General features: G+C 44.9%; 1 protein-coding gene across 1 annotated transcript; it reads left to right on the top strand.

Annotated features, from left to right (window-relative positions):
• Positions 1-2,916: 2,916 nt before the first annotated feature.
• LOC137346419 (multidrug and toxin extrusion protein 1-like) lies at positions 2,917-24,033 on the top strand. The gene is made up of 8 exons (XM_068009872.1): positions 2,917-3,103; positions 4,206-4,302; positions 6,173-6,215; positions 13,951-13,995; positions 17,936-18,033; positions 18,149-18,246; positions 18,384-18,497; positions 23,948-24,033. The coding sequence occupies exons 1-8, from the start codon at positions 2,917-2,919 to the stop codon at positions 24,031-24,033; spliced, it is 768 nt and encodes a 255-aa protein (XP_067865973.1).
• Positions 24,034-24,557: the final 524 nt, after the last annotated feature.

Genomic DNA, 24,557 nt, shown 5'->3' with positions numbered 1-24,557 from the left:
TAGAGGTAAGAAGATAATTAAGAGTTAGTATCAGATGGGAAGGCAGAGAGAAAAGGGAAAGAATGAGGAACAAAACAAAATCACATGGTATTTTATTTATTTGCATAAAAATAGGATTTTGTATTTTGTAGCATGTTGCTGGCATCTATGATGATGGTGCTAAATGTTCTTTTTCTCTTTATTTCTTTTGTACAGGTAATATCTGTATCAGGGATCATGATAGGTATGGGATTGTCCATAGCATGTGACACACTGATATCCCAGGTAGGTGCCGTTAACTCCAGGCTGTACAGTGGGCAGTGATGAACCTCTTATGCAGCAAAAATTAATTCATTATATCAGAGAACAATAGGGGTGTGAATTTGGTTTCCATAGCGCTGCTGGAAGTGGTGATATGTAAGCCTTGTGCCCTCCTGGAGATACAGGCTGTGCCATCAGCTTCTTCCACCATGGCCCGCATGGCAGGCTGTGTTGAGAAGGGTGCCCATGCGGGCGTCCCTGTGTGTGCCAGAAGAATGTGAAGTAGCGCTATCCTGACAGCACACACCCTACCAGCTGTTGTGATGTCAGACTTCCTAATTTGGACCAAGCAGGTCCAGGGAACAAGTTTTCCTGTCACTCTGCAAACAGCAAACATTGAGCTGCAAGACAGGTCTGACACCAGTGTTATTTAAAGGACCAGGCACCAACTTGCAGGTAAGGTAATTTTGAAGAACTTCTACTATTGTAAAGTGTCTGGAAGTGCTCTGGAGGTGTTGTGGTGAGTTCCTGGAGAGTATTGCTGTATCCTCACAGGAAGGGTAGAGGATTAGGTGACCTGTCCACACAAAGGCTACAACAGGTATGGGCATAGCAGTGGCAGTACCACTGGGTCCTCAGCATGTCAGAATGAAGCAGAGGCTGTGAGAGGTTAAGCTCTGCTCAATGCCCTCTACCAACTTGGAGGCAGACTTCTCCATGCCCCTTGACAGTGACAGGCAGGCCAATAATGCACCCAGCATCTCGGTGTGCATTTCCATCAGCGCTCACCTGAATGTCATCCCATCCAGGTCCTCATCTGAGTCTTCTGCAGCAGAGCTCCTCTGTGACTGTGCCCTTCCGGGAGCTGGCAAATGAACCCTGGCCTGGCTGCAGCCCACTGGTGCTCAGATGACTCTCCACATGCTGACCCCAACTCTATGATAGCCTCCAAGGTACGTGCAGTTCCAGTATCTCAGCTGGTGGCTGCGAGTGACTAATCAATTGACAGGGTCTCTTTATCAGTGGTATGGTGTTGCTCTCTATCTTCCTCCTTCAGCTGCTGTGGCTGGGCAGGTGGCAGTTTTGCCCGTCTAAAAGCAGAAACTCAGAAGGGGAAGGTTGGTGTGAGGGAAGGGGGTGTGGAGTGGGAAGAAAGAGGACCATGGACACCATCAGCAGCTTGCTCTTCATGGGAGATCCCAGGATGAGGGTGAGTGACAGTTGAGAACGGGCATAAGGCAGTAACATACCGTCATCCTGAATGCTCTTGGCGACACTGGATGACACGGGCTCTAGTGCAGCCAATCCCATAATGCAGAGAATCATCTGCACCGTAGGGTTCAGGAAATGGAGGCGTCTTGTCTCCCACCAGTTCTACTCTGCTCCTTTCTATTGTTTGCCACCTTGTCCTGCGAGAGAGAGAGAATATCAATGATTGTGTAGCATTGTGTTCGGGTGATCTGCCTGCCATAGCTGAATAGCTTTAGGTATGTGGAGGCAGCAAGTGGTGAGTGTGCGGCTGGCAGCATTGGTAGGTGTGTGAGGGTGAGGTGGATTATCTGGATGTTTGATGTGTGCCCTCAGTGCTGGGACTGCTGCTGGGTGAGTGATGGGGGTGTGGTGTATTGAACAGATACTGATGGTGTGGTGGGGAGGAGATGTTAATGTTAAGCTGCAGTCAATGACCATGACCACTTGCGTGAGGTCATTGGACTTCCTGTGGAAATGCTGCCAGATCCTTGGCGTCAGAGTCTGGAAATTGACTTCCCTGGACACCTGCTGTCACTCCCTTGAGGGTCGTCCTTGAGGATCTCCTGTCCCTCGACAGAACAATGGTGTGTGCCATCCTGTCCATCTCCATCACTAATGACTAACCCTCACCCTAACCCCTCCAATCACACACCATCCTGATGTGGGAACAAGATCGCTGTTCCTTCACTGTCATTGGGTCAAAATTCTGGAACTGCCTTCCTAAGAGCATTGTGGCTGTATCTACACCACATGGACTGCAGCGGTTCAAGAAGGCAGCTTCCATAAACAGCAATGCGATATTGACCAGATATTCTGTTTCATATTGATGCTGATTGAGGAATGTGTGGGAATGTGTTGGTGTGGGAGAAATGGGTTCGAATTCATGGGACATTGGCACCAGTACTGGGGAAGGAGGGAGCTGTTCCGATGGGATGGGCTCTGCCTAAATCAGATTCCTGGTGAATCGCAAAACTAGGGCTGTAGATAGGGCTTTAAACTAAATAGTGGGGCGGGGAGGAGGGTTCAGTTGCATGGAAAAACAGGAAGTTAAAGGAGAAGGTAGGAGTGCAGGTTAGTGATGAGGCTGATTGTTACCAGAAAATAAAAGGAATGGACAGAACGTGTGAATGTCATATTACACCAAGGAATCAGACAAGAGTAGGGAAATTTGATGATAAAACAAACTTAAAGGCTTTGTATCTAAATGCACGAAGCATTCAGAATAAAATAAATGAGTTAACAGCACAAATAGAGATGAATGGTTGTGATTTAGTGGCGATTACTGAAAGGTGGTTGCAGGGAAACCAGGTTTGGGAATTGAATATCCAAGGGTACTCAGTATTTCGGAAGGATAGGCAGGAAGGAAAAGGAGGAGGTGTGGCTTTGTTAGTAAAGGAAGAGATCAATGCTGTAGTGAGAAACGATATGTTCACTGGAAATCAAGACGTAGAATCAGTCTGGGTAGAAATAAGAAATAGCAAGGGAAAGAAGTCCCTTGTGCGAGTAATCTATAGGTCCCCAAACAGAAGTTCCGCAGTGGCGGAGACACTAAATCAGTATTTTGCCTCAGTTTTCACAGTGGAGGACACGAGTACCATCCTAATAGTAACAGGTAATGCAGAGGTTATAGAAAGAGAGGAACGAAGAACAATCTTCAACACTAGGGAGAAAGTACTGAGCAATCTATTGGGATTGAAGGCAGACAAGTTCCCAGGGCCTGATGGCCTACATCCGAGGGTCTTAAAGGAAGTGGCAGCAGACATTGTGGATCCATTGTTTATAATGTTCCAAATTTCCCTGGATGCGGGAAAGGTTCCAGTGGATTGGAAAAAAGCTAATATAACGCCCTTATTCAAAAAGGGAGGGAGGCAGAAAGTAGGAAACTATAGACCAGTTAGTTGAACATTTATAGTTGGGAAATTGTTAGAATCCATTATTAAGGAAGTAATAACAGACGTTTAGAAAGTCAAAACGCAATCCATCAAAGTAAGCATGGTTCTATGAAGAGTAAATTGTGTTTAACTAATTTGCTAGAGTTCTTCAAAGCTGTGACAAGCAAAGTGGATAATGGGGATCCTGTAGATGTAGTATATCTGGACTTCCAGAAGGCATTTGATAAGATGCCACATAAAAGGTTAATACACAAGGTATGATCACATGGGGTTACGGGCAATTTATTAGTTTGGATGGAGGATTGGCTGACCAACAGAACACAGAGAGTCGGGATAAATGGGTCTTTTTCTGGTTGGCAAGATGTAACTACTGGGGTGCCACAGGGTTCGGTCCTTGGCCCCCAACTATTTACAATATATATTAATGACTTGGATGCAGGGATAGAAGGCAGGGCAGGCTCAAGGGGCTGAATTGCCTACTCCTGCTCCTCGTACTTATGTATCAGTACTGGTCAGGATAACTCCCCTGCCCTTCTTTGAAATAGTGCCCTGGGATCTTTTTACATCCATCAAAAAGTGCAGACGGAGCCTCAGTTTATCATCACATCCTAAAGGTGGCAGCTTGAACAGTGCAGCATTACCTCAGTACTGTACTGAGGTGCCAATGTAGATAGCTGTGCACAAATTTCTGGAGTGGATCTTGAACTCACAACCTTCTGACACAGAGCTGAGAGTGCTACAACTGAACCACAGCTGACACAATAGCAAATGTACGAGCAGCCTCTCAGCATTCAACTGCAAACACCAACTCTTACTCTGAAGATCTCATTCTCATGATAACCTGTTTTCCCTGCTGGGCCATCTTCATAAACATTGAGCACATTTTATTGGCTATCAAACAATCTCCTGCAGTAGCCAAGTGAGAGTCTTATCTATTTTTTATGACAAAGAGAATAAAATGATGGCGTTAGTGTGAAAGAAAGAAGCCATCCTGAGTTTGTAGCCCAAAGACAGAGTGTGTTCATGAACATGGATATTTTGGTCAAGCAGAGGCCAGATGATTTCCTCAATACAGAGTGGGCCAATGAAATACTGAGTCGACCATCTTGCAGTGGATTCCACCTGGTAACAACATTCAGAGCAGCATTGATAGGGAATAGCAACAAGACTCATGCTGTCCACATAGTTGGTTTGATGGGAGTGAGAAACTAAGCTGAAATTGAAAGGGAAAATAATTCAGCAAAATAAATCCTATAATAGAACTAAACAAAACAGACTTCAGTCCTTAGAATAAGGGGGATTTCAACAGAGTTTCTACATATTCCATCAATCCTCTCCACAGACTCTGTTAGTCAGTGCCACTCTGTAACAGGTCATTCTTTTCTCCCCCGGAATCCTTTGCAGCCACATGGAGCAGCCTGACTGGAAACTGAGCAAGTGAGTCTGAGTGATCCTGTGATTCAAACTCATGTCTTATTGGGAGTTAGATACAAAACTACTCCAAACCCCAGAACAGCTGCCTGTTTGATTCTTTACAAAATAAATAGAATGATAGAATTCTACAATGGGAGGAGGAAGCCATTCAGATCATCGAATCTGTGGCAACTCTTTCGAAGAACAATCCAGTTAGTCCCACTTCCTCGCTCTTTCCCCATGTCTCTACAATTCTTTCTTCTTCAAGTATTTATCCAATTCCTGTTTGAAGGCTACTATTGAATCTGACCCCACCACCCTATCAGGCAAAGCCAAATCCTAATCACTCATGGCATAAAAACATTTTTCCTCATGTCATCTCTGGTTCTTTTACTAATAACCTTGAATCTGTGCCCTCCGGTTATTGACACTTAGCCTTTAGAAATAATTTATTTGTATTTACTCTATTTAAACCCTTGATGATTTTAAACATCCCTTTCAAATCACCTCTTAGCCTTTGCTGCTCAAAGGAGAAAAATCACAGTTTCTCCAGTCTATCCATATACATGTAATCCCTCATCCATGGAACCATTCTAGTAAATCTCTCTGTATCCTCACCAAATACTGCCCTTCTTACCATTTCAAACTGAATGTGAATAATTTTCCTCTGCAATTACATAAATATGGCTTTGAAATACATCACTGGGAGGTAGGAATGTAGGGGTAGAAATTGATCTTTTTGTCAATTTTCTTGGCAGAAAATGGGGGGCAAAAAGGACCAGTTTTGGGAAGCAACATCCCACAGCCATATTGGTAAAGGCAGTTTTCCAGGTGTCCTGGACAGTTGAATAAAACAGGCATCCGGTCCCTTACATATATAAATGAGGCAGTACAATGAATGTTGATTTCATGCCTGTATCAATGTTGTACCAGAACAGATATCAGTACAAACATCAGAGTTGTGATGTTATGACCATCTCTATGATATATTATTTCCCTTGTTCTATTGTGTCTCCCAGTGAAACCTGCCTGAGAGTCCACTATGTGGCAGATCTAACTTGCTGCCTTCATTGCTGGGGCACAGGATGTTGGTACTTCACTGTGCTGCAAGACTTTGATATCTCAGTTTGGATGTCAATCATTGTAGAATCAAGGCTGAAATCGATAGATTTTTGGACTCTATGGGAATTAAGGGATATGGGGATTGGCAGGAAAGTGAAATTGAGGTCAATATCATCCATGATTTTATTGAATGGAGGAGTAGTCTCGAGGGGCTTTATGGACTGTTCCTGATCCTATTTATTATATTCTTATGATCAGATAGTGATGTTCTATGGTTTCCCTATTGTTACCAGAATCTTCTATTTCTCTTGCAGGTTAACACAACTCTATGTAATGATATTTATTCCTGGTCTTCCTGTAAGTAAATTATTATCAGTCGTGCACATGCACACATAGCTCGTTAAAGAACTGAATCAGTAGTTACCTGAATAGGAAGGGTGCGGTAACAATGTTGGGGCTGTACTACAGGCCCCCCAACAGCGAGCGTGAGATAGAGGTACAAATATGTAAACAGATTATGGAAAGATGTAGGAGCAACAGGGTGGTGGTGACAGGAGATTTTAATTTTCCCAACATTGACTGGGATTCACTTAGTGTTAGAGGTCTAGATGGAGCAGAATTTGTAAGGAGCATCCAGGAGGGTTTTCTAGAGCAGTATGTAAATAGTCCAACTCGGGAAGGGGCCATACTGGACCTGGTGTTGGGGAATGGGCCCGGCCAGGTGGTTGAAGTTTCAGTAGGGGACTACTTTGGGAATAGTGATCACAATTCCGTAAGTTTTAGAATACTCATGGACAAAGACGAGAGTGGTCCCAAAGGAAGAGTGCTAAATTGGGGGAAGGCCAACTATACCAAAATTCGGCAGGAGCTGGGGAATGTAGATTGGGAGCAGCTGTTTGAAGGTAAATCCACATTTGATATGTGGGAGGCTTTTAAAGAGAGGTTGATTAGTGTGCAGGAGAGACATGTTCCTGTGAAAATGAGGTATAGAAATGGCAAGATTAGGGAACCATGGATGACAGGTGAAATTGTGAGACTAGCTAAGAGGAAAAAGGAAGCATACATAAGGTCTAGGAGGCTGAAGAAAGACGAAGCTTTGAAAGAATATCGGGAATGTAGGACCAATCTGAAACGAGGAATTAAGAGAGCTAAAAGGGGTCATGAAATATCTTTAGCAAACAGGGTTAAGGAAAATCCCAAAGCCTTTTATTCATATATAAGGAGCAAGAGGGTAACTAGAGAAAGGATTGGCCCACTCAAGGACAAAGGAGGAAAGTTATGCGTGGAGTCAGGGAAAATGGGTGAGATTCTAAATGAGTACTTTGCATCGGTATTCACCGAGGAGAGGGACATGACGTATGATGAGGTTAGGGACAGATGTTTGATTACTCTAGGTCAAGTCTGCATAAGGAAGGAGGAAGTGTTGTGTATTCTAAAAGGCATTAAGGTGGACAAGTTCCCAGGTCCGGATGGGATCTATCCCAGGTTACTGAGGGAAGCGAGAGGGGAAATAGCTGGGGCCTTAACAGATATATTTGCAGCATCCTTAAACACGGGTGAGGTCCCGGAGGACCGGAGAATTGATAATGTTGTCCCCTTGTTTAAGAAGGGTAGCAGGGATAATCCAGATAATTATAGACCGGTGAGCCTGACGTCAGTGGTAGGGAAGCTGCTGGAGAAGATACTGAGGGATAGGATCTATTCCCATTTGGAAGAAAATGGGCTTATCAGTGATAGGCAACATGGTTTTGTGCAGGGAAGGTCATGTCTTACCAACTTAATAGAATTCTTTGAGGAAGTGACAAAGTTGATTGATGAGGGAAGGGCTGTAGATGTCATATACATGGACTTCAGTAAGGCGTTTGATAAGGTTCCCCATGGTAGGCTGATGGAGAAAGTGAAGTCGCATGGGGTCCAGGGTGTACTAGCTAGATGGATAAAGAACTGGCTGGGCAACAGGAGACAGAGAGTAGCTGTGGAAGGGAGTTTCTCAAAATGGAGACGTGTGACCAGTGGTGTTCCACAGGGATCCGTGCTGGGACCACTGTTGTTTGTGATATACATAAATGATTTGGAGGAAAGTATAGGTGGTCTGATTAGCAAGTTTGCAGACGACACTAAGATTGGTGGAGTAGCAGATAGTGAAGGGGACTGTCAGAGAATACAGCAGAATATAAATAGATTGGAGAGTTGGGCAGAAAAATGGCAGATGGAGTTCAATCAGGGCAAATGCGAGGTGATGCATTTTGGAAGATCCAATTCAAGAGTGAATTATACAGTAAATGGAAAAGTCCTGGGGAAAATTGATGTACAGAGAGATTTGGGTGTTCAGGTCCATTGTTCCCTGAAGGTGGCAACGCAGGTCAATAGAGTGGTTAAGAAGGCATACGGCATGCTTTCCTTCATAGGACGGGGTATTGAGTACAAGGGTTGGCAGGTCATGTTACAGTTGTATAAGACTTTGGTTCGGCCACATTTGGAATACTGCGTGCAGTTCTGGTCACCACATTACCAAAAGGATGTAGATGCTTTGGAGATGGTGCAGAGGAGGTTCACCAGGATGTTGCCTGGTATGGAGGGCGCTAGCTATGAAGAGAGGTTGAGCAGATTAGGATTATTTTCATTAGAAAGACGGAGGTTGAGGGGGGACATGATTGACGTGTGCAAAATCATGAGAGGTATAGACAGGGTGGATAGCCAGAAGCATTTTCCCAGAGTGGGGGATTCAATTACTAGGGGTCACGAGTTCAAAGTGAGAGGGGAAAGGTTTAGGGGGGATATGCGTGGAAAGTTCTTTACGCAGAGGGTGGTGGGTGCCTGGAACGCATTGCCAGCGGAGGTGGTAGACGCGGGCACGATAGCGTCTTTTAAGATGTATCTAGACAGATACATGAATGGGCAGGAAGCAAAGAGATACAGACCCTTAGAAAATAGGCGACATGTTGAGATAGAGGATCTGGATCGGCGCAGGCTTGGAGGGCCGAAGGGCCTGTTCCTGTGCTGTAATTTTCTTTGTTCTTTGTACCTGAAATGTGAACAGGCCATATACACACACTCACATACCCATGCACACGCATACTCATATACTGATACTCACACATTCACACAAACAGACTCACTCACACATCCACTTCGCACGCTCACGCACGCACGCACACACACATTCCAGCACCATCATAACAAAGTGGCTATTGGGAGTGACTTATTTCTTACCTTTCATGGCCCAGGATTGCTGAGGCCAATAACTGTAGCTCAAGTGCTTCCTGGTTCCTGCCCAATCCTTAGCTAACTCTCCGACACTTCCGCCTACCTCCCACTGGACCAGGACTCCATCACCGAAAATCAAACTATTGTTTCCAGGACTGTGACTGACTTCATCTCCTCTGGAGATCTTCCATCCACAGCTTTCCACCTCATAGTCCCCCAACCCCGAACAGCCCGCTTCAACTCCTTCCCAAGATTCACAAACAGGATTGCCCTGGTAGACTGTTTGTTTCAGCCAACTCCTGCCCACTGAACTGATTTCTTCCTATGTACACTCTATTTTTTCACCCCTTGTCCAGTTTTTCCCCACCTACATCCATGACTCTTCTGATGCCCCCGTCTCTTTAACAATTTCCAATTTCCTGACCCAAACCTTCTCTTTGTCACCAATCTCTCTACACCTCCATCACTCACCAGGATAGTCTGAGGCTCTCCATTATTTCCTTGAATGGAGGTTTTTTTTTTATATTCATTGACGGGATTTGGGTGTCGATGGCCAGGCCAGCATTTTATTGCCCATCCCTAATTGCCCTTGAGAAGGTGGTGGTGAGCTGCCTTCTTGAACCCCAGCAGTCCGTGTGGGGTAGGTACACCCACAGTGCTGTTAGGAAGGGAGTTCCAGGATTTTGACCCAGCGACAGTGAAGGAATGGTGATATAGTTCCAAGTCAGGATGGTGTGTGGCCTAGAGGGTAACTTGCAGGTGGTGGTGGTGTTCCCATGAACCTGCAGCCCTTGTCCTTCCAGTTGGTAGAGGCTGTGGGTTTGGAAGGTGCTGTCTAAGGAGCCTAAGTGCATTGCATCTGTAGATGGCACACACTGCTGCCACTGTGCGTCAGTGGTGGAGGGAGTGAATGTTTGTAGATGGGGTGCCATCAAGCAGGCTGCTTTGCCCTGGATGGTGCCGAGCTTCTTGAGTGTTGTTGGATATGCACCCATCCAGGCAAGTGGAGAGTATTCCATCACACTCCTGACTTGTGCCTTGTCGATGGTGGACAGGCTTTGAGCAGTCAGGATGTGAGTTACTCACCTCAGGATTCCTAGCCTCTGACCTGTTCTTGTAGCCACGGTATTTATATTTGTTTATTTAGAGATACAGCACTGAAACAGGCCCTTCAGCCCACCAAGTCTGTGCTGAACATCAACCACCCATTTACACTAATCCTACATTAATCCCATATTCCTACCACATCCCCACCTTCCCTCAATTCCCCTACCTATACTGGGGGAATTTATAATGGCCAATTTACCTATCAACCTGCAAGTCTTTGGTTGTGGGAGGAAACCGGAGCACCCGATGAAAACCCACGCGGTCACAGGGAGAACTTGCAAACTCCGCACAGGCAGTACCCAGAATCAAACCCGGGTCACTGGAGCGGTGAGGATGCAGTGTTAACCACTGAGCCACTGTACCACCCATGGCTACTCCAATTCAGTTTCTGGTCAATGGTAGCCCCTCGGATTTTGATAGTGGGGATTCAGCGATGGTAATGCCATTGAATGTCAATGGAAGATGGTTAGATTCTCTCTTGTTGGAGATGGTCATTGCCTGGCACTTGTGTGGCGCGAATGTTACTTGCCACTTATCAGCCCAAGCCTGGATATTGTCCAGGTCTTGCTGCATTTTTACGCAGACTGCTTCAGTATCTGAGGAGTCACGAATGGTGCTGAACAATGTGCAATCATCAGCGAACATCCCCAATTATGACCTTATGATTGAAGGAAGGTCATTGATGAAGCAACTGAAGATGGTTGGGCCTAGGACACTACCCTGAGGAACTCCTGCAGTGATGTCCTGGAGCTCGGATAATTGACCTCCAAGAAACACAACCATCTTCCTTTGCGCTAGGTATGACTCCAGCTAGCGGAGGGTTTTTCCCCTGATTCCCATTGACCTCAGTTTTGCTAGGGCTCCTTGATGCCATACTCGATCAAATGCTGCCTTGATGTCAAGGGCAGTCACTCTCACCTCACCTCTTGAGTTCAACTCTTTTGTCCATGTTTGAACCAAGGCTGGAATGAGGTCAGGAGCTGGGTGGCCCTGGTGGAAACCCAACTGAGTGTCACTGAGCAGGTTATTGCTAAGCAAGCGTCACTTGATAGCATTGCTGACGACACCTTCCATCACTTTACTGATGATTGAGAGTAGGCTGATGGGATGGTAATTGGCTGGGTGGGATTGTCCTGCTTTTTGTGTACAGGACATACCTGGGCAATTTTCCATATTGCAAGGTAGATGCCAGTGTTGTAGCTGTACTGGAACAGCTTGGCTGGGGGTGCGGCAAGTTCTGGAGCACAGGTTTTCAGTACTATTGCCGGAATATTGTCAGGGCCCATAGCCTTTGCAGTATCCAGTGCCTTCAGTCGTATCTTGATATCATGCAGAGTGAATCGAATTATCTGAAGTCTGGCATCTGTGATGCTTGGGAATTCAGGAGGAGGCCGAGATGGATCATCAACTCGGCACTTCTGGCTGAAGATTGTTGCAAATGCTTCAGCCTTATCTTACGCACTGATGTGCTGGGCTCCCCCATCATTGAGAATATTTGTGGAGCCACCTCCTCCAGTTAGTTGTTTAATTGTCTACCACCATTCACAGCTGGATGTGGCAGGACTGCAGAGCTTAGATCTGATCCGTTGGTTATGGGATCGCTTAGCTCTGTCTATTGCATGCAGTTTACGCAGTTTGGCATGTCGATAGTCCTGTGTTGTAGCTTCACCAGGTTGACACCTCATTTTGACGTATGCCTGGTGCTGCTCCTGGCATGCCCTCCTGCACACTTCATTGAACCAGGGTTAGTTTACTGGCTTGATGGTAATGGTAGAATGAGGGATATGCCGGTCCATGAGGTTACAGATTGTGGTTGAGTACAATTCTGCTGCTACTGATGGTCCACAGTGCCTCATGGATGCCTAGTTTTGCATAGCTAGATCTGTTCGAAATCTATCCCATTTAGCACGATGGTTGTGCCACACAACACGATGGAGGGTGTCCTCAATGTGAAGGTGGGACTTTGTGTCCACAAGGACTGTGCTGTGGTCACTCCTACCAATACTGTCATGGACAGAAGCATCTGCAGCAGGCAGATTGGTGAGGATGAGGTCAAGTATGTTTCCCCCTCTTATTGGTTCCCTCACCACCTGCCGCAGACCCAGTCTGGCAGATATGTCCTTTAAGACGCGGCCAGCTCGGTCAGTAGTGGTGCTACCGAGCTACTCTTGGTGATGGACAGTGAAGTCCCCCACCCAGAGAACATTCTGTGCCCTCGCCACCCTCAGTGCTTCCTTCAAGTGCTGTTCAACGTGGAGGAATACTGACTCATCAGCTGAAGGAGGGCGGTAGGTGATAATCAGCAGAAGGTTTCCTTGTCCATGTTTGACCTGATGCCATGAGACTTCATGGGGTCCAGAATCGACATTGAGGACATCCAGGGCAACTCTCTCCCGACTGTATACCACTGTGCCACCACCTCTGGTGGGTCTGTCCTGCCGGTGGGACAGGACATACTCGGGGATGGTGATGGCAGTGTCTGGGACATCGTTGGTCAGGTATGATTCTGTGAGTATGACTATGTCAGGCTGTTGCTTGACTAGTCTGTGGGACAGCTTTCCCAACTTTGGCACAAGCCCCCAAATGTTAGTAAAGAGGACTTTGCAGGGTCGACAGGGCTGGGTTTGCCGTTGTCGTTTCCGGTGCCTTGGTCGATGCCGGGTGGTCCGTCCAGTTTCATTCCTTTTTATTGACTTCGTAGTGGTTAGATACAACTGAGTGGCTTGTTAGGCTATTTCAGAGGGCATGTAAGAGTTAACCTCATTACTGTGGGTCTGGAGTCACATGTAGGCCAGACCAGGTAAGGACAGCAGATTTCCTTCCCTAAAGGACATTAGTGAACCAGATGGGTTTTTACAACAATCAACAATGGTTTCATGGCCATCATTAGACTAGCTTTTTTAATTCCAGATTTATTAATTGAATTCAAATTCCACCTTCTGCTGTGGTGGTATTTGAACCCACGTCCCCAGAGCAATACCCTGGGTCTCTGGGTTACTAGTCCAGTGACATGACCACTAGGCCACCTCCTCCAGCCAGTTTCCATTCACCACCACCTTGCTCCGCCCAGCTGAACTTGCTCGCACATTAAACAACTTCTACTTTAACTCTTCTCACTTCTTCCAAATAAAAGCTGTTCCTATAGGTACCCGCATGGGTCCCAGCTATGCCTGCCTTTTTGTTGGGTATGTGGACCATTCCTAGTTCCAGTCGTACTCAGGCCTCCTCCCTCACCTCTTTTTCCGGGACATTGATGACTGTATCGGTGCCATTTCCTGTTCTCACCCTGAACTGGAGAACTTCATCAACTTTGCTTCCGATTTCCACCCTTTTCTCACCTTTATATGGTCCATTTCCGATTCTTCCCTTCCCTCCCTCCCTTTTTCGATTTCTCTGTCTCCATTTCTGAGGATAGACTATCAACAAATATTCATTATATGCCCACTGACTCCCACAGCTACCTCGACTACACTTCCTCACACCCTGCTTCCTGTAAGGACTCCATTCCATTCTTCCAGTTTCTCCATCTCTGTAGCATCTGTTCTGATGATAGAACCTTCCAGACCAGTGCTTCTGATATGTCTTCCTATTTCCTCAAGCTATAGCTTGGGTCATAGAGGACCTGTGTAAATGATCTGCAGTCAGGCTGAACATAACCCCAATGAACATCGGAATAATGAATAAACTTTTCAAGGAATTATGAATGCAACTTGCTTTTTTATTTCAATAGTGATTGATACATTATCTGCTGCTAACTATTTTCAATATTCTTTCTTAGGCAACATTTCTCTATGAATTAGAGATCAGATACCTTCAGAATCAGGTATAGTCAACAACAACAACTTGTTTTTGTATAACGCCTTTTACATAGTAAAACATCGCAAGGTTTTATAAAACAAAATATGACACTGAGCCACATAAAGAGACTTTAAGGCAGATGACCAAAAGGTTAGGTCAAAGAGATTGGAGGGTCTTGAAGGAGGAAAGTGAGGGAGAGAGGCAGAGAGGTTTAAGGAGGTGATTCAGCGCCTAGGGCCTCGACAGCTGAAGGCACGGCCACCAATGGTGGACACTGAGTTTTGAAATGAGCATTAAATTACTTCAATAATTATTGCAGTAAGATGTATTTAAGAGTCTTCAGTTTTGTTCCCCTTATTTCGAAGGGCAACTGCATTCGGGCAGAAGATACATAATATTTCCGGAACTAACTTTGAAAAAGCCGAATGTAGAATCCACCCAATTTCATGACACTAAAATCAAAGGGATAAAATCGGGTGGCGTCGACAATGGGCAGGTGATCTGCTTTCCCAGATTATCACCCAGACTGTGAATGTGAAAATTACTGGAGTGTCAGTTTTTTTCATTGACAGTCTGGGCTGAATTTTACCAGCCCTCCGACATCAGGGGTTGTGGTGGGGGGCCCAGAAAATTCTTCTGGGAGAGGCTCACCATGACTCCCGACGCCGAGAAGGCCCCGTCGCATTTTGCCCGCGGTGGCGAGGCCTCGATGCAGCACGGAGGATCTTCATTTTCATATAAAAATTAATTTTAATAAATGCAAATTAACCTACCTGGACCAGACGACCGTCCCATACCGATAGTCCGCCCACCGGCCAGAACTCCCGTGCCTTCGGATGTTCGCACAGACATCCGAGGTGTGACACTGGTGGGGAGGGGGAAGGGGGGAGCAGTGAAATTCTCAGGTCGGGCCGATGGTGGAGAGCGGGGAACAGTCTTTTGATTGGTGGGGGCGATGGTGGGAAGGGGTTAAGGTTTGAAGTTAATAAAAGTTGGTGGTGGGGTGGGGGAGGTCAGAATCTGTACAGAAGTTTTTTTGGGGGTGGGGAATGGGAAATTAATGAATCGATTCTTCCTTTGGGTTGTGGGTGAGGGAGTGAAAATGTTACTACATGTGCAACTTTAATTTTGAACATTTGTTTCCTTTAAAAATGCAAATGATAGTGAAGGGCTTGGAGCCCATTAAAAATGGTGCTGGCGCCTGTACGGTGACGCCTGACGGCTTGGCCAAGGATGAAACTGATGTTCTTTATGGAAGGAAATCTGTCATCCTTACCTGGTCTGGCCTTCATGTGACTCCAGACCCAGAGCAATGTGGTTGGCTCTTAAATGCCCTCTGGCCAAGCAAGCCACTCAGTTGTATCAAACTGCTACGAAGCCTAAGAAAACAAATGAAACTGGACGGACCATCCAGCATTGATCCAGGTACTGGAAATGACAAGGACAAACCTAGCCCTGTCCTCCTTGCTAACATCTGAGGGCTTGTGCCAAAGTTGGGAGAGCTGTCCCACAGACTAGTCAAGCATCAGCCTGACATAGTCATACTTAGAAATCATACCTCACAGACAATGTCCCAGACACCACCATCACTATCCCTGGGCATGTCCTGTCCCACTGGCAGGACAGACCCACGAGATGTGACAACACAGTTGGGAGGGAGTTGCCCTGGGAGTCTTCAACATTGACTCTGAACCCTGTGAAGTCTCATGGCATCAGGTCAAACATGGGCAAGGAAACCTCCCGCTGATTACCACCTATCGCACCCCCACCCCACCCCATCCCTTGGCTGCTGAATCAGTGCTTCTCCATGTTGAACACCAACTAGAAGAAGCACTGAGAGTAGCAAGGGAGCAGAATGTACTCTGGGTGGGGGACATCAATGTCCATCACCAAGATTGGCTCGGTAGCACCACGACTGACCAAGCTGGCTGAGTCCTAAAAGACATAGCTGCTGGACTGTTTCTGCGGCAGGGGTGAGGAAACTAACAAGAGAAAAAATCCTACTTGACCTCTTCCTCACCAATCCACTGTTGAAGATGCATCTGTCCATGACAGTATTGGTAGAAGTGATTACCACACAGTCCTTATGGAGACAAAGTCCCATCTTCACATTGAGGAGACCCACCATTGTGTTATGTGGCATTACCACAGTGCTAAATGGGATAGATTTCAAACAGATTCACAACTCAAAACTGAGCACCCATGAGGCACTGCGGGCCATCAGCAGCAGCAGAATTGTACTCAGCCACAATCTGTAACCTCATGGCCTGGCATATCCCCCACTCTACCATTGCCATCAAATCAGAACCAAACTTGGTTCAATGAAGAGTGCAGGAGGGCGTGCCAGGAGCAGCACAAGGCAAACCTCAAACTGAGCCTTGTGAAGCTATAACACAGGACTACTTGCATGCCAAACAGTGTAAGCAGCATGCGATAGACATAGCTAAGTAATCGCACATACCCATAGATCAGATGTAAGATCTGCAGTTGTTGGGTGGATGGGGGAGGGGTGGAGAAGGTCAGATGGTAAAGGTAAGTGTTTTAGGAGGAAGGGCTAATAATTAATTTAATTGTTATTGAGGAGGTGGGACAGGAGCGGAAGGGATGTATATATTTAATTTAATTTAATCTTTATTTAAATATTTAAATTTGCCGATCGGGCGAACAGCTGTTTAAAAATGGCAGCAATGCCTTCGCACAGGCAGCTGACGCTACTGCTGGGGATGGGCAGCCCACTGCTCCACGTGATCGGAGGCTTGGAATTGTGGTAGCTCTTTAACGTGCGGGGCCGGACACCATTTGTTTTCACCAGCATTCTTATAAATCTCAGTCTTAGGTCTCAGCTCTTGATGGGCTGGTAGAATAGCTTACGATGGCCCCATTTTGATAAGATGAGGGCTGTTTACACTCTATTGTGTTGAAGGGTAATTGGAGACGTAGAATCTGTGAATGTCTTTGTTTTAACTCATTTTGTGCATCACTCACATCCATATGTGATGAGCTGTCTCATTTCCATGTAGATGAGGTTAATTTGTTTAGTTCCTGTAGACATGGATGTGTATTTTAGTGCAGGAGGTGGTATTTGTCATGTGACTGTGTCCTTCATCTAGTTGAAAGCAAATGTTCCAGTCTTTTAAAATTGTTCTAATTTTTATAGCTCTTCAGTTTATTTCTTTTATTTTCATTGCTGCACTTCTTGTGATTGTGGCAACTCCCCCAAAAAGGAAAAAAAGAAATGTCTTGGATTCTATTTTTTGTTGTTTGTTCTGATGACTTAGTCAGAAAGGATGAAAGAAGATATACGGTCACGCCAGTACACACATTCATTTCATACACTCCTCAGCCTTCCAAACCTAGTACAAGCTTTTGTGGATAGAGTGTGTATTTTTACATCCTGGACAGTACAGTGACTAGGACATAGATTTTTTTGGGCGATGTGTATAATTTTTCAGTTGAATAGTTGGAGGAGTAAACTCCATCGAAAAAGCCTGGCTTTTATAACTTTGAATTTTTGCAGGAATGTGAGCAGATTGTGGTCTGTGTAAATTTGAACCTCTTTGTGAGAGCATGGAATAGCAGAATAGGGGGAATGAGTGAGTAGGACACTTATCAGAGAGATAGCAGGTTATTGACTGAAATCAGTGGATTCAAATCTCCTGCACTCTGGGGAAGCTCAATGATAGATGGGGGAGCTCCCTGGTGAACAGGGACTTTAAATTTGCTGATGTAACTGTAAATGTGGGCAAGTAGTCAGCACCTACAAGCAGGCAAGTTCAAGCAATGAGCCTGAACCAAGTGAGGAAAGGGGACCCTCTTAGATCAGGCACATTGTACCCCAAACATGGCCATTGGGAGAACAGTTGCATCCGACCTTCCCGCTACACTGGCACCATGCCACACACATACTGTTGGTCCATTGAACGGCAATCCCGAGGCCTGACTTTATTGTCTTGTTCCCACCTCAGGGGATCATCTTGCCTCAGCTTTTCACTGGTTTCATAGCCAACATCTTCAATGCAATCATTAATTATCTCTTCCTCTTTGTGCTGATGCTGGGAGTACCGTAAGTAGAAAACAAATTTTTAAAAATGTTAAAATATCAGTTCATAAACTTTCACAGAATGATGACACAAACATGGTTTGAAGCGCCTTTAAAATGTGTACTTGGTGTTTTTCAGAGGCTCAGCTGCTGCCAATGTTGTTTCTCAGTACTGTCAAGTTATACTTCTGTTTGTATACATTCGATGGAAAAAGTTGTACGTTGGGACCTGGGCAGGTAGGGTCCGGGTGGTAATTCCAACTTTGGACGATGGTTTAAATGGACGATAACCAATTTGCCCTACTTTCCTTTCTCCTTCTGTGCTTTTCAGACACTTTCTGTACTGTGCTCATAACTCATTGTTCTTTGTGTAGGATGGTCTCCTGACAGCCTGCAGGAGTGGGGCCACTTTATACGCCTGGCAATTCCTAGAATGATTATGCTCTGTATTGACTGGTGGACATATTATATTGGAACTTTTCTAGCAGGTAAATGAACGACCTCACTGATAAAAAAGTATACACACACCTTCCACTTTTGTTAAGTGGGGCTGAAGGAGACCGGAGTCATTCAATGAAATGTAGTGCAAATAGATACCCTCAAAGCAGATAAGCAAGGCTACTCTTTGCCCTGTGGTCTTGAGGTTTACAATGGTTCACAAACACACACAATATGAAGACACTGGGGGAGAAATTCATCTTGGCTGCTGGTGTAAAACAAGTGAGAGTCAATCCACCCGATTCCGTGCAGTATAAAACGAGCTTCCAATTCACTATCACCCCGATCATCACAAGACAAATTTCTATCTCACTCTCTCCTTCAGTCAAATCACAATACACAGTTCCCCCTGCACTGGACAAAACAAACACAAAGTGATAGATCATAGCAAGATCAAGAGTATGATCACAAGATGGCAAAATCAATAGAAGGCAAATAACCAAGGAAACTGAAGATTGAATAGCAGCTATAAAATCACACAATGTATCATAAAAGCAAGAATACTGAATCAATCTGTGCCCACATGCAGCAAGACCTGGACAACATTCAGTCTTGGGCTGAAAAGTGACCAGTAGCATATGTGCCACTCAAATGCCAGGCAATGACCATCTCCTACAAAAGAAAATCTAATCATTTCCCCTTGATGTTCAAAGGCATAACAATCACTGAATTCCACCCCCGCCCCCACTCCGCCCCACGTCAACATCCTGGGGGTTGCCATTAACCACAAACTTAACTGGCCCAGCTGCATAAACATAGTGGTAACAAGAGCATGTCTCAGGATGGGAATTCTGTGTTGAGTAACTCACCTCCTGACTCCCAAAGCCAGCCTGCCATCTACAAGGCACCAGTCAGGAGTGTACTGGAATATTCTCCGCTTTCCTGGATAAGTACAGCTCCAATAACACTCAGGAAGCTCGCCACCATCCAGGACAAAGCAGCCTGCTTGATCAGCACCCCACCAACCACTTTCAATATTCATTCCCTCCACCACCGATGCACAGTGACAGCAGTGTGTATCATAAATAAGCTGCATTGCAGCGACTCACCACGCCCATGACTTCTTCTACCAGCAGATGTGTGGGAACACCATAACATGCAAGTTCCCCTCCAAGTCACACACCATCCTGACTTGGAAATATATCTCCCTTCCTTCACTGTTGCTGGATCAAAATCCTGGAACTCCCTCCCAAACAGCAGTGTGGGTGTCCCCGCACCAGATGGACTGCAGTGGTTCAAGATGGCAGCTCACCACCACATTCTCAAGAGTAATTAGGGATGGACAATAAATGCTGGTCTTGCCAGCGAAGCCCACAACCCATGAAAATTTTTTTTAAAAAGAACAAGTAGAAGGACAATGTTTCAGTGATCGATCCAGGAAATGGCCCATAGTACCTGAAAACCTATATGGAGGTTTTATCCCACTAAACTCATTAGGAAAGCCAATGCAATGGGAGTCTATTTGCCAAATTAAAGTTGATTTTATACCATTGTGTTCTAAATTCTGGACCTGCATCAGGCATTAAAATCTATGTTTGATGTAAGTTGACAATCTGATCCAATAATTCATGTATTCTTGCTGTTCGGGGACCTGACTGGTTTCATTTACCAATGTTTGGTGCCTGGTTAACTTGTTTTGCTAAAAATGACTCTTCCTCTATTTCTCCCTCCCAACCCCACCTCAACCCCCCCACGTCCCCAACAGAGGATTGAGGAGATGAAATCTTGTCAGGGTGACACAGTGGTGCAGTGATTAGCATTACAGCTTCACAGCTCTAGTGACCTGGGTTCAATTCTGGGTACTTCCTGTGTGGAGTTTGCAAGTTCTCCTTGTAACTACATGGGTTTCTGCTGGGTGCTCTGGTTTCCTCCCACAGCCGAAGACTTGCAGGTTGATAGATAAATTGGCCATTGTAAATTGCCCTTCGTGTAGATAGGTGATGGGGATTTGGTAGGGAATATGGGATTAATGTAGGACTAGTATAAATGTGTGGTTGTTGGTTGGCACAGACTCAGTGGGCTGAAGGGCCTGTTTAGGTGTTGTATCTCTCTATAATAAGAATTTCAAGCTTAGCTGGCTAAAGGCAAAGAGTGATGCCAAGTTTAATCACCCAAATTCAGTTAATGTTCCAACGGAGTTTTCCTGAAGAGGAGCAATCATTTTCCATCAAATACTAACCTCTAGTTTGTCCTAATAATCAGAATTATGAAACTTTTCAGAAGCAATAGCACTTGGAATGTTTGTCTGAGGCCGAACAACATTCCAGGTGAAGCCGTTCCTCAAAATCATACAGAAACTTAACCAGAGACTCACAGCATTTGCTGCTTCATCACCTTCTCTGTTTAGTTTCTGTAGCTGATTAGAGGATACACTTAGTTCCACTCTGTGCCCTGAGTGTGTGTCAGAATCGGAAAGAAAGATTTGCATTCATACAGCTCCTGTCATGATCTCAGGATGTCCGAAAATATTTTACTGCCAATGAAATACTTTTTGAAGTGAAGTCACTGTTGTAATGTAGGAAACACGGGAAAGGAGGTTCATGGATCATTGGCCTAAAGTTGGCCTATTTTGAAAAACTTATTTGAGAAATGGAAGGTCTTTGAGTGAAAAACGAGGGCCCCTGGAGTCACCCAGTGAAGGGACAGATTATCGATACAGTGGATATTTGGCACTGCGAGTCTTATTCAGTTCCATTCATCTCCAGAATGGGTTGAAGCGGGAATGGAGTTGAGCTTTAACATTTGTCGTGAAGTATTGTATTTGTGTGGTTTTACATTTCCAATTCTATTGTTTTATGTTGACCACTTTACCAATTTTTCCATTAAATAAAGGGAAAAGAGTGAAGAGTAGAGTTAAGGAATGGTAATAATTGTACATCAATTGTATTTCATTATATGCAAGTGGAGTATTTTAATTGAGGTTTCACTTGCACACATATAAAGAGACACTTACGGAAACTGTAGTATGCTTGTAAAGTTTCACTCTCTAAATAAATGTTAGACTGAGTAAAGATTGGCTCCACTTCTATTTATAATGGGGAACAAAGAAATGGCAGACCAATTAAATATATACTTTGGTTCTGTCTTCACAAAGGAGGACACAATTTACCTCCCAGAAAAATTGGAGAACATAGGGTCTAGTGAGAAGGAGGAACTGTCTGAAATCAGTATTAATAGGGAAATAGCGTTAGGGAAATTGATGGGATTGAAGGCCGATAAATCTCCAGGGCCTTAATCTACACCCCAGAGTACTTAAGGAAGTGGCCCTTGAAATAGTTGATGCACTGCTGGTCATTTTTCAAAATTCTATAGACACTAGAACAGTTCCAATGGATTGGAGGGTAACTAATGTAACCCCACTATTTAAAAAAGGACAGAGAGAGAAAACATGGAATTATAGACCGGTTAGTCTAACATCAGTAGTAGGGAAAAAGCGAGAGTCCATTATCAAACATGTAATAGCAGAGCACTTGGAAAACAATGACAGGATTGGACAAAGTCAACATGGATTTATGAAAGGGAAATCATGCTTGACAAATCGAGTGGAATTTTTTGATGATGTAACGAGTAGAATAGATAAGGGATGTGGTGTATTTGGACTTTCAGAAGGCTTTCGATAAGGTCCCACATAAGGGATTAGCGTGCAAAGTAAAGCACATGGGTTGGGGTAAGGTACTGACATGGATAGAGAACTGGTTGACAGATAGGAAACAAAGAGTAGGAATAAACGGGTCTTTTTCCGAGTGGCAGGCAATGATACCGCAGGGATCAGTGCTAGGACCCCAGCTATTCACAATATCTATTAATGAAATAGATGAGGGAATTAAAGGTAATTTATCAAAGTTTGCAGATGACAGAAAGCTGGGTGGGAGTGTGAGCTGTGAGGAGGATGCAGAGAAGTTCCAGTGTGATTTGGACAGGTTTAGTGAGTGGGCAAATACATGGCAGATGCAGTATAATGTGAATAAATGTGAGGTTATCCACTTTGGTGGCAAAAACAGAAAGGCAGATTAATGGCCTGTTCCTGCTCCTATTTTCTATGTTTCTATGTTATCTGAACAGTGATAGATTGAGAAAGGGGGATGTGCAGAGAGACCTGGGTGTCCTTGTGCACCAGTCGCTGAAAGTAAGCATGCAGGTGCAGCAGGCAGTTAAGAAGGTGAATGGTATGTTGGCCTTCATAGCAAAAGGATTCGAGTACAGGAGCAAAGATGTCTTGCTGCAATTATACAAGGCCTTGGTGAGATCACACCTGGAGTATTGTGTACAGTTTTGGTCTCGTTATCTGAGGAAGGATGTTCTTGCTATGGAGGGAGTGCTGCGAAGGTTCACCAGACTGATTCCTGGGATGGCAGGATTGACGTATGAAGAGAGATTGGGTTGAATAGGCCTGTATTCACCAGAGTTTAGAAGAATGACAGGGGATCTCATAAAAATCTACAAAATTCCAACGGGCCAGGAGATTGCCTGGGCTGGAGCATTTCAGTTATGAAGAGAGACTGAAAAGGATAGGGTTGTTATCCTTGGAGCAGAGAAGGCTGAGGGGGGACATGATTGAGGTGGACAAGATTATGATAGGTTAGATAGGAAGAAATCTTTTCCCTTAGCGGAGGGGTCAAGAACCAGGGGACATAGATTTAAGGTAAGGGGCAGGAGGTTTAGGGGGGATTTGTGAAATTTGTTTTTCACCCAGAGGGTGGTTGGAATCTGGAACGCACTGCCTGAAGGGGTGGTGGAGCCAGGAACCCTCACAACATTTAAAATGTATTTAGATGAGCACTTGAAACATCACAGCATACAAGGCTATGGCCCAGGAATATGGGATTAGAATAGTTGGGTGCTGGATGGCTGGCACAGACACGGGCCGAAGGAGCCTGTTTCTGTGCTGTATAACTATGAATCTATGACTGGACAGACTAGATGCAGGAAGGGTGTTCCCGATGGTGGGGGAGTCCAGGACCAGGGGTCACAGTCTAAGGATAAAGGGTAAGCCATTTAGGACTGAGATGAGGAGAGATTTCTTCACCCAGGGAGTGGTGAACCTGTGGAATTCTCTACCATGAAAAGCAGTTGAGCCAAATCATTAAATATATTCAAGAAAGAGTTAGATATAGTTCTTAGGGCTAATGGGATCAAGGGATACGGGGAGAAAGTGGGAGCATGTTACTGAGTTTGGATGATCAGCCATGATTGCATTGAATAGCAGAGCAAGCTCGAAGGGCCGAATGGCCTACTCCTGCTCCTATTTTTATATGTTTCTATCCTTCACCAACTGGCTTTCTGGAATAGAATGTGGTTGCAGAGAATGGTTGCCTAAAAATAAAGTTTGAAAACAAAGAAAAACATTCAGACATAAGATTACAATCCTATGAGCCATTGTGAGAAATGTCAGAAAGCAAGTGAAAATTGTTGGGATATGATTACCCGCCAATGTTCTCAGAGCCCGAACCATATGACCAGTGGATGAATGAAGTGGATATATGGACAAGTATTGGCCTTGGCATTGTCGCTTCCTACCCAAAGTAAATCAGAAATGAAGTATTTTGTGAGCTGGATAGTGATGAAGGTTTGGACCTTCTATTAGAGTTCTTGAATGAAATTTACAAGGAAGATAATCTATCAAATGCCAATGAGGCATGGCCAGACCTCAATAGATTTTGATCTATGCCATGCAAGAATACATCATGGACTTTAACAGGCTATATAAAAGATTGAGGAAGTTCAATCTGGGAAGCCCTAGATCAGTGCTATCATTTAAACTGCTGGAGTGTGCTAAGGTGTCTCGTATGGACAGGCTCCTGGTTTTAATTCATGTTTGCTTATTGGAAAGAGACTCCCTGTTGGAACAGATGCCTTCTGCCTTAAAAAGTCCTGGGGAGACAGCCATTTCCTTCAGCTTTGGTGGAACAAATGGTCCAGTTGCTGGACACATGCATCAATTCAATGGAAGAGTTACAGACCAGTAGAATAAGCACCATTAGTAGATCTGGTTATTACAGCAGAAGACAAAATTAAAACAGTGAATGAATCCCAGAAATGCCCAAGGAACA

The sequence above is a fragment of the Heterodontus francisci genome, chromosome 30 (assembly GCF_036365525.1).
Source record: "Heterodontus francisci isolate sHetFra1 chromosome 30, sHetFra1.hap1, whole genome shotgun sequence".
NCBI classification, from domain to species: Eukaryota; Metazoa; Chordata; class Chondrichthyes; order Heterodontiformes; family Heterodontidae; genus Heterodontus; species Heterodontus francisci.
The sequence above is the reverse complement of the archived record's forward strand: the minus strand, read 5'-3'. Positions and strand labels throughout refer to the sequence as shown.

Excerpts from the sequence above, each read along its gene's own strand:
- LOC137346419 (XM_068009872.1), top strand. The coding sequence starts at position 2,917 with ATGTTCACTGGAAATCAAGACGTAGAATCAGTCTGGGTAGAAATAAGA. Across the intron at positions 6,216-13,950 it reads TATTTATTCCTGGTCTTCCT|GCAACATTTCTCTATGAATT; the intron begins GTAAGTAAATTA and ends ATTCTTTCTTAG. Across the intron at positions 13,996-17,935 it reads TCAGATACCTTCAGAATCAG|GGGATCATCTTGCCTCAGCT; the intron begins GTATAGTCAACA and ends TTCCCACCTCAG.